The sequence below is a fragment of the Metopolophium dirhodum genome, chromosome 6, assembly GCF_019925205.1.
Source record: "Metopolophium dirhodum isolate CAU chromosome 6, ASM1992520v1, whole genome shotgun sequence".
Taxonomy (NCBI): domain Eukaryota; kingdom Metazoa; phylum Arthropoda; class Insecta; order Hemiptera; family Aphididae; genus Metopolophium; species Metopolophium dirhodum.
In genome coordinates, this window is record NC_083565.1 from 17,377,413 (window position 1) to 17,396,329 (window position 18,917).

General features: G+C 28.4%; 1 protein-coding gene across 1 annotated transcript in view; it reads right to left on the reverse strand.

Moving 5' to 3' along the window:
- Nucleotides 1-2,748: 2,748 nt before the first annotated feature.
- The window catches only part of LOC132946993 (heparan sulfate 2-O-sulfotransferase pipe), a 31,145-nt gene continuing 14,976 nt past the window's right edge, over nt 2,749-18,917 (reverse strand). The window contains exons 5-9 of the mRNA XM_061017158.1: nt 13,815-13,894; nt 13,432-13,588; nt 13,179-13,303; nt 3,306-3,460; nt 2,749-3,227 (exon numbers count right to left, since the gene is read on the reverse strand). Of these exons, the coding sequence (XP_060873141.1) occupies nt 3,070-3,227; nt 3,306-3,460; nt 13,179-13,303; nt 13,432-13,588; nt 13,815-13,894 (675 nt within the window). The 3' untranslated portion in view covers nt 2,749-3,069. The remainder of the gene's footprint in view (nt 3,228-3,305; nt 3,461-13,178; nt 13,304-13,431; nt 13,589-13,814; nt 13,895-18,917) is intronic.

Consider the following 18,917-nt stretch of genomic DNA (forward strand, 5'->3'; position numbering starts at 1 on the left):
ACTGACTATGGTATAAAGAAAAAATTAAATCAATAATTAAACCGAATTTCAAGTCAAGCCAATTGCTCAATTGGTTAAATTGCGATTACTAAACTGTACCCGTTAAAATATTAATATAATTATCTTAATTAAGATATATAATTTTTTTTTAATTTTGATACAACATTATTATTAATATTAATAATATTATAAAAAATTGTTGATGGTGACCACGGTTCTTCGGTACCTATACTCTGCCCTACACTCACACAAAACTACAAAAGACCATGCCATGGCCTGATAATTCCGTTTTAGATTCTGAGCGGAGCTAGGAAGCAAGTGGTTTTACAATGGTGTTTATTTATTTATTTTTTTTATCCTGTATACAAAATTTCAACCAGAAAGAGTGCTTCGTTTTCAACATATAGTACGTTATCTTTTAGCAAATTGGATCAAGATGGTACTTTAGAAAGGTCATTTTTCGATTTTCTCAATATTTATTTAATGCCACGGGAAAAACTACCGACAAATTACGAAAAACCGCTAAAAATGGGATTTTAATTCCTAACGCTTTGTTCATCACCATAACAACGTATAAAAAATTAAAATATTAATTCAACATACAGACTATAATAAATAATAATAAAATATTTCTAATGTATTGTTCAACGAAAAACAATAAATGCGTAACACGCGAGAGTTTAAACGTTGAGTTAGTATACGAGGAACTTTTTATCAACGTTCACAGGAGATGTATTTCGTTGTGTTACAAATTTAACGCTAGTCTCTGTCTGTATAGTCGCTGCCTGCAGAATTGATAAAATTCTATTTCTCTAGTAAAATTCTTCCTCACTCTGTCTTTCACGGCTTCGCTGACCAGCGGCTTGAACGCGTTGTGATTGATCTTGTGCAAGCCCATGTCTCCTGTTAACGAAATTGACGGTATTAAGACAAACTAACAAAGCATAACATAATTTTATTTTAACATTTAATATAAATTACCAAAGTACACTTTGGACGCTCTCCTTTGAAGAATCTTGGTATGTAATGTTCGAACACTGTTAGTTGTTTAGCCGTTGCTATCAACGTATCAGGCGTAAAATGTTTATATCTACTGGGGTTGCTCCATAGGGTAATAATAGGGTGCTCGAAGTTTTACCGAGAATAATCGGTTATTTTGTTTATTAAATTCTATCACCGGCTATCACTGTTCTTTATATAATTTACAATTAGTACTACGCCATTAATAGATTCTCGTTCATTACTCGATGATACTACCTACTATAGACATAGGCACGATTTGGGGGGGGGGGAGGAGAACTTAGATGGGTTTAGCCCGTCCAATATTAAATTTAGCCCCTACAAAAAAATTTATTTTAGTTAAATTCTTAATTATTACATTTCACATATTATTACATATTACTATTAATACAGTAATCGTTTGAAGAAATTATTTTTTATTTTTTTATTTCATTTGAATAAACGCTTGTAAGGACTAAAATCCGGTTGCAATTATAATATGTAATATAGAACTGTAATAAAATAATAATACCTAACAACAACAAAAATCGCTTAATCGATAATTTAGTAGTTTTGCTGCTTTCGAATACAAAATCACAATATTGTTCATTTTTCGTTATACCATATACGCAAATATCGCCAACTGGTTTCAGTAAAACACTAAAACATAGATATGCTATTTATTATTGATGAACATCTATCAATATGACAATATTAAGTCTATATAAGAAATACGTATCCAATACTTGGCCCATTTCCAAATATTGTGCAACTACCCAAACTTAAGTTAAATTGTACAATATTATTTTTCAAAAAACTTAGCGCGCGGTTCTGCCCGTCAACGTTAAATTAACATAAAATCAAAAATCAATATTAAAAAAGGTGGGTAAATGGATGTCGCTCTGCTGTACAGTAGGTTACATGTGTGAAAACATCTGGATAAAGATTGTATAAGTGTCAAGTAATCAGAATATGCTCATTTTCAGAAGTATGCCTTAATAATAATTACGAAAATGCCGTATATTAAATGACATAAATTAACTGCTACAATTATCTTTTAACGAAAATCGAGTCAAAGTTTTCATGATCTCCGAAACTCATCTAACAAATAAATCAGCTGCATTATAATACACATAATAATATTATTATTTATTACATATTAATATATTATGTACTAAGAGCCAACCAATCACTAGTCGGCGGTGGGGCATCGCTATACCTGTGACTTGTCTCTAATAAAATGGTACCTACCTCAGATAACCAGTTCGGTTAGTAACTTCTAAGTAGATATTAGATAACCTAACCTACCATCAGCTTCATCGTATAAAAAATTTCATCTCTTTGGCTCTGGAAACCATAAAGTACTGCTTGGGATCTTTACAGACATTGTGCAAGCTGCAAACCTTCAACATCGTTTCGCACCACGAGGCACGGTCGCACGGATTACTATTCAAACCCATCAATCTATTCCCAGCCCCATACTGTCCATTCTCAAATTCTTAAAAAAATTATAATAAATAACCAGCAGTAGACAGCAGGTAAATTAAATATAATATGATGACATTTATTAATTTTTAATTTGTAATATGTTATTTACAAATTACAATTAATTTTAGCGCATAGTTAAAAATTAATATTTAATAAGCTGGTCCAAATAATTAATAAGCACTACAAAAATGTTTGTGCAGTCAAGAATAATACAAGGGTAGGTACGGATATTATATTTAATTATTAATAAAAAACAATAAATATAGTATTATTATTATTATATTTTTTATATTGCTAAAATTAGAATATTGTATAGGTTTTCGACTTAATATTATAATACGCGTTTAACTTAACTTTATTTTGTTTATATAATTGTTGGTCTTGTATTGACAAATTGAAATGTTTAATTATTTAAATGTACAACACAACTGTTGAATGGTAAAACTGAAATATATATCTTATAATATTTCTAATGTATTGTTCAACGAAAAACAATAAATGCGTAACACGCGAGAGTTTAAACGTTGAGTTAGTATACGAGGAACTTTTTATCGACGTTCACAGGAGATGTATTTCGTTGTGTTACAAATTTAACGCTAGTCTCTGTCTGTATAGTCGCTGCCTGCAGAATTGATAAAATTCTATTTCTCTAGTAAAATTCTTCCTCACTATGTCTTTCACGGCTTCGCTGACCAGCGGCTTGAACGCGTTGTGATTGATCTTGTGCAGGCCCATGTCTCCTGTTAACGAAATCGACGGTATTCAGACAAACTAACATAGCATAACATAATTTTATTTTAACATTTAATATAAATTACCATAGTACACTTTGGACGCTCCTTTGAAGAATCTTGGTATGTAATGTTCGAACACTGTTAGGGTGACGTTGAAATCTTCTAATACGCCGACCACCGCGTACTGTTGTTCCACAGAACGTTTTGCTCTTTCCAAAGCTCCTTCCGAGTTGAACGGACTACCGTATAAAAACAAAATAAATGACAACATTAAAATAACCGATTTTAGAGTTTTTATCCGACGTGGTGTTCTAGAAAACGGACTGTTCGACTGTTCAATCTAGTACCACGATTATCGAACCTATATTACCCGTTTCATTATAACAATATGAATTATGAAAATAATTATTTTTTTACGCATCTCAATTGTATAATAATAATATTATGACGACCGAAATCCGTTATTTTCTTTAAAATCCCGTAGGTAAGAAAACCGGGAAAATGAATAGACGACAGGGGTGTACATTGAGTAGCCTATCTATGACACAGTGTAATCATAATTATATTTTTTTTATTAAAGATTTATTTAGTAGATATAATGATAATAATAGATTTAAAAATAATTAATACTATAATTGTTTCAATTTATTAATTTATTAACATAGTGTAAGAAAAATATTAGTGTATTATTGTATTTAGGTATTTACTATTTGGATTGTTAGATTGTTTGATTTGATGTTAATTTAACGTTGATGAATGGAATCTTTCCGATTTTACAAAACATATTGCATATAATAGAACCACAAAAATAATATGTATTTTTTTTTAAACCATTTGAAATGTTGTTCAATTTAACTTTAGAGCGGGGTGCACAGAATTTGAAAACGAGCCTGGTTGGGTACGGATCATTTAAAATTGTACTAAGAAAATGTGTTAAAATTACCTAATAATGTTAAAATAAAAACATTTTAAGAAATGACTAAAATAATTTTTAAAGTTAAATATTTATAATTTGTAATGCATTACTTTCCCAGTCCTATCGATAACATAATATACCCACTTATTATGATGAACGTAAACATTCTGAAGAAGTAAATGTAATGTACAGCTATAGGTATTTTTGAGCTATTGTTATTACTTATTAGGTTTACCGTAGATGTTACAACGGGATTGTAAATTGTAATAATAATAATAATACAATATACATTTAATATAATAAAATAATATTATGCGTATTGACGTATTGTCCTATAGGTACCGATGAAGAATATCTTTAAACTAAATAATACGCGTCTACGGTACCTACCTTCCATTAAATACCCATAACGTACCCATGTCTAAGGCCGGATTTGTAAAAAAATGTGGGTGGGTTCAGTGGCAGAGCTTCACCTATATTAATTTTTCGTATTCCGAATGCACGTCCGAATATTATTGTACAAATTATACAATATTATACAATATTATTGTTATTCGCAGAATAGGTACGTACCTATATCCGATGTCGGAATGCGAAGTAGGTATACGGATAAACTAAACCCACTTTTCAAATATTAAATCACTGTGTTTTAAAATAATGACCAACAAGGGGCCCACTTGACGGAAATATAAATACTATGAAATTTTATGAAAACACATAGAAAATTTCCCATATTGAACTCCTTAAAAACGGTTGGTATTGAATATTGATACCCCTTAACGATGATGGTGATTGTTTTGAGACATTGGCCTCAGCCATATTTTTTTTATTAATTTTCAAGTCGTAACAAATTTAAAATTCTTAATATTTTTTAACTTTTTATTTTAGATTCTGAACGTAGCGATGAATGTATAAATTTTATAATGATGTATGTTTATTTCTGCCTGTTATCAACTTTCGGGGTATTGTAAAAAATAAAAAATAAAAATGGTCTGATTTTTTACTTCAGAATCTTTTCTGATAGGAAAAATTTTGTTGGTGTATTAATTAAAGAAATCAAAATTAATTTACAAATTACAAATACATTATCTATATATATATAAAATGGATCCCTATTTCCCTTAGTCATCGCATCACGCGTGAACGACTGGACCGATTTCGCTAATTATTATTTTGTTGTGTTCGTAATTTTCAGGAAAAGGTTCTTATGTAATAACATTTTAGGAAAGTATACCGGAAAAGTATAAAATTTGGATGTCAAAAAATACAACAGCTGCGCCATCTGTCAAAAAAAAAAAATAAACTAAATAATAATATATTTTTGTTTATTGTAAGGTCACTATTCGTTATATTATATATACATATAAAATCAAAATGCCACTTAATCACTGATCACTGTAACTCAATAACTACGCAATGTACAAACTTGAAATTTGGAATAGAGGTTCTTCTCATATTTTCACCGTGCAATAAGAGAGGATTTGCCAAAATTCGCATTTTAAAGAGGTGCTCAACAGGGACATTGAAGTTTACATTTGAAATTTTATTTTTATTTATTAATAGTTCCCATTGGTTACAGTCAACGTAGAAATTATTTGTGTTTATTTATTATCGGTTGCCATTGGATTTTTGGGCAGATCAAGTACAAGCTTGCATCAAATCGAATTATTGAAAATTGCCTACTAAGGTGATTGGCGAAAGAGTTGGCCTTTGTCCGCTAACCTACCAGGATGGCTGAGTTGCACTTACTGCAGGCTGCAGCATGTTATAACACCCAATAGTAGTTGAACAATCATAATTTTTTTAAGACTTACGTTTTTTTACGGGTAATGAAGTGCTATAAAAATTAATTTACCATTGATACCGCTAGAAACATTTCAATACGTTTTCATTAACCGTTTTTTATATTCACTTGCCGATCACATTAAACGATAAAATTTAAATAAAAAATTATACATATCGTCGTCCGAAAACAAAATAAACAACCAATCACGGGCGAAGCTGTGACGGGTCGGCTAGTAATTAAAAATAAAATTTCACGTAAAATAATGAAATCGCTCTTTTATTACATTATTTTTTGTGTTTTATAACAGTGTCTAGGGGGTCCAAGCCACTTCCTAGTTGCGCCAATGCACACAACGTTGTTCCTCAGTACTACCGAAAGTCACGGGCCATAAGCCGCGTGTCGAGCTACACGCTGTTTAGACGTTTAGTTGTTTAAACGTTTAGATGTTTAAACACTTTGAACATAACTAAACTTATGATACTAAACCTTGTATTAATTTACGCTGTTTAGAGTTAAATAAATTAATTTGATAATAGCAGCGCTATATGGTGCTGTCAAATCTTTTTTAACTCCAACACGAGCGTGAACAACTGGCCCTCATAGTTGCTTAAATTCCTAGTTAGATAGTGTCGTATACGATTTACAACACTAACTAAGGTAGACCTCCAAAACAGACAAATTTAACTGCAAATAGTTGAGTAGCAGAATTTATATTTTATATGTCAAATAGATATTGTAGTTTGACTCCAAGATATGTTGTATCAATTTTACGTTGAAATACATGGAAACTTATTTCCAACGTATTTTTAAAATGCACAGTAGCACTGTGGCCTAGTCCGCTCCTACCTAAATGTAGACAACGCGTATCAGTGCGAACTGTATAATACAATATTAATATTGCAGACTACGCTGTTTAGTTCGCTCAAAAATATTTTGGTACCTTTCCTATGACGACAATAAACGTGTATATATTATATATGTAATATACATGAGTACACGACCTATTTATGTACAACTAGGCACCAATAAAAATTATTTGGAATAGATTAGCTACCTACCCAAAAAACCAAAACTGTACTCAGGAAAATATTTTGATTTAATATTTTTTTACATTTTTATGTGAATAATGTCCCTAAATGCTGTAAGTACTTAAACAAACGTAAGATAAAAAAAATGTATAGTCAAAAACGTTTTAACACGATAGCAAAGTTTGCTATTTAATAGCTATTTGCGTAGGTACCTACCTATATCGTTTTCCCGGCTGTGACTGAAGGGAGAAGGCCTAATAATAATGTCTCATGTCATTAAGTGTATTGCCTATTATGTATAATTATTAATCTTATATCATAAGCTATAGACTATAAAAAATAAATAAGACATATTTTATACTCGTGCGTTTAATATAATAACATTATAATAGTGCGACCAGAGACGGCCGTGGCAAGTTCGTCGAACGTCTGAACACACTGAACGTCATATTATTATTATTATTATTTATTAGTTATTACTATAATCATTATTATATTATTACGCAGCAGTTCGAATTGGTTATTAATGCATCGAACATTATATCGTACATAGATAGTGCCTAAATACAGGTGAATACAGACAATATTATATTTTTATAGGTAATATATTCTATATTAAAGGTAACCACTAACCAGTAACTCATTTTCTCGGAAAGTATTAACGTTTGTGGAAATATTTTTTTTTTATAAGATTTAAAGTTATTAAAAAACAACATTTTTTAAAGATATAAATTTTATTTTTTAATAATATCAATTTTTTAAGTTTTTTTTAGTATTTTGAATAACAATACTTATATTTTAATTTTCATATTACCAAACAGAGTATTTTTCTCCGTATTTAAATTCATAAATGTCGAATTTCGAATGAGAAGTTAAACAGATTTATCTAACTTAAAGTAGGTACTTATATAACTAGGGTTAGGATTTTAATACCTTACAAAATTACAAAATCTAAAAAAAATGACTTGTCGGCTGTCTTTATTATTTTTTATCTTTAGTTTTATCATTTATGTTCCTTACATCATAATACACAAAAAATTCAGCTAGCGCTCTGCTGCACAGTAAGTGTCGAATAGGTCACTGCAATGGATTATGTGTTAAATGATGATTCATAGGCACGTTAAAAAAAAATTCTCATCGGAGACGGTCTAACATTTTTTGTAAGTTGCAAGGTTAACAAATAATTATTTTAATAATAATATCAAAATGTTAACAAAATGTTCGAATATATTTATAGTTTTTTCCGATTTTATTATTTAAAAAAAAGCTGAGAATTTTCAATTTTGACTTTCCTAAAGTACCTATCAATTAGATACAATTTTTACAAAAATCTTCCATAGAAATTGGTGATCAGAGCATTTTTTGTATTGGAAAAAGCGTCTTCAGAATAGTCATTCAATATAATCATCGCTCAGTATCTAAAATGCATGCTGTCACTCAAATAATAAAACATTTAAAAAATAGTAAAAAAAATAACAATTTTATATTTGAAAACGTTGGTTTGTAATGTCTTTAAAATGTTTAAAATAATATTTCCAAACTATAGTTAATATATTTCAAGATAATTATGGAGTAACCCTTTAAAATAATATCCTTTTAGAAGTATTGTACATATACGATATACCTACAGTACATCATACATAATACATATTATAAATATTAAATACGTATATTACACAGGAGTCTTGTGTCTATCTGGTGACTGGTGAGCATCATCCGTCACAATCGTTTTGTATCGAGGGACATTCACAGAAAAAAATAAAAATAAAAACACTAGAAAGTTTTGGCGGAGAGAGTATAATATCTTTGGTACCTATACCTATACACGGATATATCTATAGATTATAATAATAATAATAATAATATATACTATATTATGGCGTGTCATACACTCGACTATATATTATATTAATCCATAATAGTACATTACCAGCTGCAGTGTAAGTTATTGCTTATTAGTTATAAGAGTTCTATCTTGCGTACCTATGTATAATATACGTAGCTACTCGATAGTGTGCGAGATCGTGCTGTCTACTGCGGAGTGCGGACATGAACCGCGGTAATGCGGTATTAAGGTTATCCGTCATCAGCATAAGTATATATTTTATAGGTACATTGCCGCAAAAATATCAAACACCCTGTCGCGGTTTGTCGAACGTCGCGTCGGCGTACAATAATAATAGTATAATAATATAGTTATATAGTTATTATAATAATCGTACCAACAAAGAATTATTTTATTATAATCACGATAATGTCCGTGCCACACGAAATTTGCGCAATCCTTGTTATTAAGGTACGATAATTTAATACATCAAATCGATAGTCAAATGTACATCAGCCCGCTATATAACAATAAGATGTACCAACTACCTACACTCTATACAGTATTATATTAAAATTACACTTAACTATTAGGAGTAACATACGTGATTTAAACACTCAATCGACACTTGATTTAATATTGATAACTTTTGTAGAACAGAAACTTGCATTGGAAGTGAATAAGATAAAATTATGGATGAATTTGAAATTTTATACCCAAACATAAACTTATGAAATAGTGGTTCTTTTTTTTTATACATTTTGTATGTGCTTTATTGATATTTTAAATAAATACCTACCTATATAACTAATAATGTGATGTTATCATTATTATAAGTATTATTATATTATTATAATATTGACCATGTATATATATGATTTACCTTATATATAATAATATGTTTTTCAAACATTTGATGAGCTTAAAAATCTCAAAAACAAAGATAAGATTTGGAATATTGTATACTATCTACGATCTACGATTTACCTTACAATGATATGTTTTAGATTCTGAGCCGTGAGCGGAGCGATGAATGTATTGATTTTATAATAATGATGTGTGTCTTATATTTTTTTTGTCTGTGTACGTGATAAGTAGTAGAAATAATGTTTCGATTTTCAACTTCAGTATCTTGTTCGATGGTAAAGTGAATATAGTTGATACTTTTGGGATGTAAAAATGTATAGTTCCGAGTAGTTTTAGGAAATGGAATTATTTATCATTGAATTAAAATTTATCACATCCATTACAGTGACCTACTCAATGACGAGTTACACTCGACTCCTACTGAACACCAGTACAGTTACCTACTTTCCCCCTTTTTTAGATAGGTATAATCTTGAAAGTCTAGGTAAATGTTTCCTATGTAGATATGTATTTATTTAACTGTTGAGTTATGCATATAACTACTATAATATGTGTTTTTAAATGACTTGCATCCCTGAACGGTCCAGGACAAGGGCAAGGACGCCCTTATTTATGTGTGTCATATATCATTTATGTATTGTATATGTGTATATAACTGCATACGTATACACTGTATACGTGAACCTTCGATATGTTTTGAACGTTTAACTGCGATATAGTACTCGATATATACTCGGATATCGAACTTGTGACGGGTTTGTTTTAACCGGTTCACATAGTACCTATACATGGCATAATCGGATCAGAAAAATATAATACATTTTTATACATCGGATAAAAGTAATGGGATATCAAGTGGTCCAGTAGCATTACCCTAATTAACAGGCTCTGTCTGTTCGACTTACTTATGTTTATGAATAGGAGTTGTTGATATGCGGTTTTAAACCAATTTATTTATTTTGGTTTAAAATATTTTGTGAAAATTTAGTAATTTATTGTTGAAATTGTCAAATTTTAACTTGGTCCGGCAATTCTAATAGTGTCGGTTATTAAAGGAAATTATGCGAAAAGGTGAACACGACTAGATTTAATCAGCAAAGTTTGCACAAAACAATGTTAACAGTGTTAAAAGATTTTTAAATTTAGTAGAATAAACGTGTAATACTTTTTAAAAATAAATACATTTTCACGATAACAATGACGAATTGTATTATTTAAATCAAAAAACTAGAAAAATAAAAATAAAATACTAAATTGTATTTGAAAGTAACGGGTCGAACAGGTGTCCTCTGGATAAATGATTCTTTTAAAAAAAAAAATTGAACCTAGCTAGTTAACATGTAGGCAATAGGTATCTGGTACACATACTTATATAGGTACTTACATACCTATAACTTATCAAATTTTAATCTAGTTTACAGTGATTATAAATTTATACTACCCGAAATTAACGTCTCCTAATAATTACATAATTTTAGATTTTTAGCATCCATGCAACATTAAACTTTCATCTCTATAGTTGTGCCAAATATCCAATGTCCAATATAATACTATATAAAATAAAATAATACAGGTACTTTAAAAGTTTCAAATACTCGAGAATATTTTTTAATTACTACAAAATAACTAAAATTGTTATTCTTCAGTTAATGTATAATTTGGTAAAAAGAATGTGCTCACATATTATATATTTTTAAAATTTGAAATTTTTAGATTTGAAAATTGAACATTAAACATTAAACATTTTATACATTTTTAATTATAATATTCGTATTTTGATGAATTTTGTCAAAATTTTAACTTTAAATAATACCAATGCTTAAAATAACAATCGTGCATATACGATATATGTATCTTTAATATTTTTAAATAACAATAATAACAACTTATGAGGAATCTTGTATTGAACTTTCAAGCTTTAACCCAGAGAAAAATGTTGTATCGACATTTAAGAGGACGCTACACCCGCATGTGTTGTCTCCGTCTTACAAATGTACAACATAGCAAACAGTTATAACAGTTATAGTTAAGAAACGAAATTTTCACCACATAAAAAGGAGAACTTGGGCTGTGTAACATTGTTTTTATTTTTTTGATATCACTTATATGAAAAAAGTTCTTACTGTTTCAAAAACCATTATTGTTTGTGTTTTTCAAACTTGAAAAACTTTTTTCATATAAATTATATCAAAAAAATAATAACAACGTTGCACAGCCAAAGTTCTTCTTTTTATGTGGTGCAAATCTCGTTTCTTAGTTATGACTATAGCCTTTTCGGTTCTTTCCCACGCAAAACAGATTTTTCTATGTTGTAAGTACATTTGTAAGACGGAGACAATACATGCAAGGTTCCTGCAGGTTTAGGTTAGGTTAGGTTCCTGGTTACAAGAGATTCATGGTTTCTAAACATATTTATTACAAAGCAATAGACGATAGTTCCAAATACCCTTCAAAAATAATTTAGTATTTTATATTTAATATTTTATTGATAGTATATTTTCGATATTGTGAATTTATATTAAGTACTTATTCGGTATTCCTACAATAAATAATTATTTAATATAAACAATCGTAATTAAATATCTGAATACTCATACATCAATCGTAACTATACATATATGTAAAGTAAGTATAGTAACTTACTATACAAACATAATATGAACAATAGTGAATAAATAATTATATAATAGCCACTGGTAATTATGAACAGGCGAATGGACGGACACAACAGGGGTAAAAGGTGTTCTAAATTTATGTTTAGAAACATAAAACTAAATTGATTTTGTCAAAAACGGGTCTTGTGTGAAAATCCCCGTTTTTTTTTATGCGCTTTTGAAAACTACTAGGAACTACTTTTAAGCTTCGATGTTCCAACTAGATTCTCTATTCTGCCAGAAAAGATGCTAAAGTATAAAGTATCTAAGCATTTATACTGCCCCAAAAGGTGATGACAGACGCAAAAAATATAAAATTTTAAAAAACACACATCGTTGTAAAATCAATACAATTACTCCACTCAGAATCTAAGATAATAATATAAATACACTTGGTCAACAGGTATCTCATTATACATATATATAATATATATATAATAATATAATATACATATAATGCATATATATATATTATATATAAATTATAATAAATGATAATATATACACTGCACCTATAAATATCTAATTAGAATAATCGCCACTCATGTTAAAATGTATAACACGATGTCATTATACAACATTTACCTTCGTGTATAGGTATATACAATTTTAAAACCATAACACTATTGTAATCTGACGGTTATCAATAATTTTTTTTATGCGTTTGCACATATTATAATATTATATCATTTTATTTACGCTCGGAAAAAATGCCAATGATAGTAGGTCAAGTATTGGTACCGTCTATATATTAAATACTAATAAGCTTACCTATATATATAAAACCCTGTCTTTCTTATGCATTTATATTTTATAATACATCTAACAGAAATACATAACGATGTAAGTTAAGTACCTACAATAATATAGCGTGTACTCACGTGCATTCCTCGTCGTGTCCGCAAAAGAACATGGTCTGTCGCCTGTGGTCACTGATCCCTTCGCGTTTCTCTCCTTGCGTGTACCTGCACTCTCGATCGCCGCGAAGAACACAAGTCTCGAAGTCCTATATATATGAAAAAAAAAACAAAATCAACTCATCGTCGTTTGACAATCACGCATTCACGCGTCCAATCGGCAATCGGTTAGAAATTTAATATGCATGTGCCGTAAAATAACGGTATATTTTTTTACTTTTTTCAACCAATTCGGATCTGGCAACGGCGTGTCGGGAAACGCGTGCTTCCTCTCCACATAGTACCACGGCGCTCTAATGTAGTAGTACCATGAGATTACTCGTTCCACGGGGTCCCTCACCAGGTTTATGTAGATGGGTTCGGGCAGGTAAAATCTATATATTCATACAGCGGCACAAGAAAAAAAAATTATTATAAAACAGTATAAGGAAATGTGTTGAACTCTCTTTCACTCCCCCTCTCTCTCGCTCTCTCGGTCTGTCTGTCTCTCTCTATCTCTCTGTCACTCTCTCAGGCTATCTATATATCTTTCTCTCTCCATACGTGCCATATTTATGGTACGAACATAAATATATATATAGGTATCCATAATATTATTACTTGGTAAAGTTGACGAAAGATATGTGTTTTATGAACACTGAAGGCGTGTCGTACTTTGACACCATGGAAGCCACGCGAAGCTGAAAGCAAATTAAAAATAATAATATTTAAATTTTATAGTCATAAAATACGATAGTTTATATCATTGGTTATATTATATAGATTAGAGGGGCAGTCAGGCAGGGAGCATTAAAGTATTAAATTGATAAACGCATATCGTTATACGATATATAATGTGTAAGAAATCATAATTTTTAAAACTATAGATACTGCATTTGTAATTATTTAAATAGTATAACTGTATACGCATATTATATCTAGACTATCTTTTAAGTTATATTACACATATATTCAACTACTCAAGTAAAAAACTACTAAACATTATTGTAATTACAATATAGTCAGCGAAGAAAAGTAACAAAACAATGGATTGCAGTAGGTATGTTCGTTTAAAATTTAAATGGCAGGTTTTTTCATTCCTGTCAATCATTATAGGTACACAACGTTTTCAACTTTCTTCTCTAGATACATTTTACTATTTTAGCTATTCTCGACGTGTATAAGTCTATTTTATTTGAGGTAAGTATAAAAATATTGTAATATTTTTAAAATAATAAATATAATTTATAGATCATACCAGCATAAATGATTGTATATTTTGTAACCACAATCTCAATAATACTCTTATTGCATTTTTAAAGATAATTAAAATTAATAATTACCAAACAATATTGAAAAATAATAAACTTTAAAGTACCTATGTATATTATTTTTATGTAAGTGGGCAACCAACCGAGTTAAACGTATATAAAATAACAATCGAATAAGTTAAAATACGATTGGAATGTGGCATTATAAATCCGTGAAAACAATAAATTGATTAAAAACCTGCACAAATTACTCCATGATGCGTTTCACTTCGAGTTGTCATATACCGAATCAGAATTCGTGGACAAAAACAATGGACAATAGACCTATGTTAAAGCAATTATACAGAGTACGTGGGTAAAAAAAATAATAATAAAAAAACGAATCAAAAATGACTATGCTTAAGTATTAAGTGGATGACTTTCGTTTAATCGCGATCGCAAAGACAGTATCTACGATATCTCGATAGTAATAATGCGTCTGCATACAAATACAAAAAACCAAGAACTTCAACTACTAGTTGTATAGGTAATTTTAAATTATTATAATTTATAGTTGATTAATTATCTGATAGCACAGGCTATTATTATAAAAATTTAATTTAATAATTATATATTATTTATTGAATGTATAGATTTCAAACAAATTATTTAAATTCATTTTTAAATACATATTTAATGTACATTGAGATTTTCTATGCAGCCTATCTGACCAAAATACCAAGCATAAAAACTTTAAATCAAACACATTACATTTAATAGATCATAGCCTATTATAGGTACAAAGTAATGATTGGAAGTTGGAACAGGAACTCAATATTTCGCTTAATACTTAAGTCTAATGGTTTATAGAAAACACATATTATAATGCCTACTTAGAAATGGCTTATAAACCATATATAAGCAGTCAGGAATTCTTAGAACTTAAGATTTTTTAGACTTTAAAAAACATTTAAAATAATTCAAAATAGCACAAACTTCCCCAAAAAATCTTAATAAAAGCACTCAACATTATTCAAAAAACCTAAAAAAAAGTTTAATGAATGCTTACTTATTATATTTTATTCTTTGATATTAAGATATATAATATATTATGGTACATGACTATTGACTATTAAAGGGTTATAGTTAGTGAAAAATTCCTAAATACAAAATTTGTAATTCATAATATATGGGAAAAACACAATATAAATATTTATAAATATTAAATATATGTTTTAGAATATACTTAAATATTTGGTAAGAAAATGTTATTCTAAAAAAAAAAAAATCAATCTATATAATATATTCTATAGAACGAAATAAAATGGCTACAAAATCCGAACTCCGTCATAAGTTAAAACAATACAGTGTCAGTTTAAAAGCTTACAATTAAAATATCATATAATATAAAAATTAATTACAAATTTCCCAATTATTTTAAAACTGTATATATAATTTAGATAAAAAGATACGTTGTATACGTTATTATGAACTTTTAATGTAAATTAAATTAAGAATCAGAACATTCAGAACTCAATTAAACCTCCTCCGCAAATCAGAACCTATAGTACGCCGTTATGTTATAAAATGATGTTATTTACTTATAGAACTATAATGCTTGGCGTTAATAAATAAAATAAAACACTAATCTTGGATAACATCCAAATTGTGTTAGGCGTTTTTTAATGGTGGGGATTAGTTGGTTCCTACGCGATCCCCACCATTTTGTCACACAAAATTTGGAAAACTCGGTGACACCGGTGTATGCATATTGACAATTTCACATATATTATATTATTATTACACTAAGAGAAACTATACAAAACTAATCAAATTACATCCTTAAAATAGGTAGTGGGTGGCCACTAAAATAAACGTCTATACAGTCTAGCCAGAAAATAGGTACCTACCTACCTAGTACCTACGACCTGCCTATAATATATTGTGATTACATAGAGGTATGAGTCGGGTAAAGAGGACGCTTTTACACTGATTTGTTTTTTGTACATCATACTAATAGGTATTATACATTTATGAGACATACATTCACATTCCGCACAACCAAATCAAGAGTAGTGGGTGGTTACTGATTAGGTTAGATGGGTTCTAGGTTAATATTCGAATAAATTGACCAATTAAAAAGTATATAAATAAGAAAATTAACTGTTATCTGTGTAATAATTTATCTTCAGATTTAAACGATCTTTCATTTTTAAAAGAGATAAAAATATTACAAATTTTATAATAAATACTTAAATACTTTTTCGTTGAATTTGAGGTGTCAAATAAAACGATAGTATATCACAGAAAATGTTTTCTGTCATCATCTTTAAATTAGACGAAAAGGTCAATTCACTTGCTATTTTTTTCTTGCTATTAGCCTAGAATCAACAATTTTGATTATGCGGAACGTGAATTAGTTATGTCACGAGTATGATAGGCGGAATAGCAAAAGATGACAAATCTGCAGCAGTGTACTACATCCACTAAAAAATAACCAATTAACCGTTTATAACATTGAAATTGGTTATATTTTTATAAGATTATTTGAAACGCAATTCAGTGTAATTTTCGTAATAATATTTCTTTGGTACCTATAAGTACTATTGTAGTTCAACTGAACAATAAAATATTTTTATTCGACTACAATAACAATTTACAAGTTCTAAATTTGGAAGATCTTTCTATTATTTAAATAAAATATTAAAACCGTTAACTATAATAACAAATAGGTAGGTATCTAAAACGTTACATATTTTAGATATAATTTGCTCAATATAATACCACACTCTTCTTCCCATAATATTCATACTCGTACAGTACCTATATAATATACACCTAAATACTTAATTAGGTAACAGGTTCAGTATAATTTTATCAACCTATTTATTGTGCATTTAAACTTCTAAATTAGAATTTTCCTCTCTAAATATTAAATTTTTTAGAGAAGAAATCATTGTATAACCTATGTTTAATGGGGACTGTGGTAAGTAGGTAAATTTTCCAAATAAAATTAAATAGGTATATATAAAAGTGTTATTACTATGGCTACTTAACGCGTTCAAATTATGCGCTGTAATTAAACCTAATTTCTATAGTACTCATTTCTACAGCACCCAGTGTAGGTAGTAAGTAGTAGATAATATGTAATTATATTTTATTTAATGAGAATCTTGTATTTTATGTTGGGAAATTGTGTATGATTACTTCTTAGTTCTTAATTTTTACATGAAGTCAAGACACAAAAGTGTTGAATATACGTATTATTTAAATTGCGTTTACGATTAAAAATTAAAATACATCACATTATTTTTTTGGTTTTTTTATAAGATAAATAATGAATGTATGTATGTATATTTATGTACGATAATGCTAATATTATCATGTATAATTATCAATTGTATATTCTTATCATTGTCTTAAGTAGGTACACACATACACACAATTCATAAACATATGAATAAATAACAAATAGGCATCTAAAAATGATATGAATGCATTTAATTTAATATTTAAGACGTTCTAAGTTTTATTTTTGTAATTTCAAGTGTGTTCTAGTAAATATTAATTATTTCATGTATTGTTATTATTAATTAAAATTGGCATATGTATACAAGAGGGATCGTTTTTCTCTATATGAATCGTTCAAGTTTTAAATTTTCGAACTTTTTTTCCTTATAGTGAATGTTGTTACAACTTACTGTTTATTGCAACACTGATAAATACACAGTACTGTAATAATATTGTGAGTTGTGATTTGTTATATTATAACAAATCACAACTCACAATACAATAAAAATAACAATTTTTCTTCGTTATAAATTTATAACACGTTTTAAAAACCATGGTACTATGGTAGGTACATGATTAAATAGGGTCTAAAATGTTTGACTAAAATAGCGCCAAGCGGTGTTTAATATGTACAAAATATCAAGAAAAATTAAGTTTGAAAATTTGTCTTATAATAATTGGATTATGTTTAAAATTATATAATTATTTATTTTCTTTTTTTTACTAATATAAAAATATAAATATGTACTACCTATTAAATTCATTAGGTAGGTACTAGTGTATTATAATACTATACTATATATTATTACTCTATGTAATACTCATATTATAATTAAGAAAATCCACGTTTCTTTCTAGATATAAATATATATTATAAATAATTTATTCTAAACCCTTTATCACTTTTGGACACACGCCAGCATTTAGCAAACATATTTTAATGGTTTTTATTAATTTTAAGATGATTTACATTTTAAAATATTCATAATTGAATGAGTACCTAATCATTATTCAAAGAAAAAATGTTTTTAAACTATATTTTTTATTTTTATTAATATTTGATAATTATTTTTATTTTAATTTCCGTTTACGTGATGGTGTACTCAATTTGCAATTATAAAAAAAATATAAATAAAAACATTTTATTTTTTTATTATTATTTGTATTATTATTATTATTATTG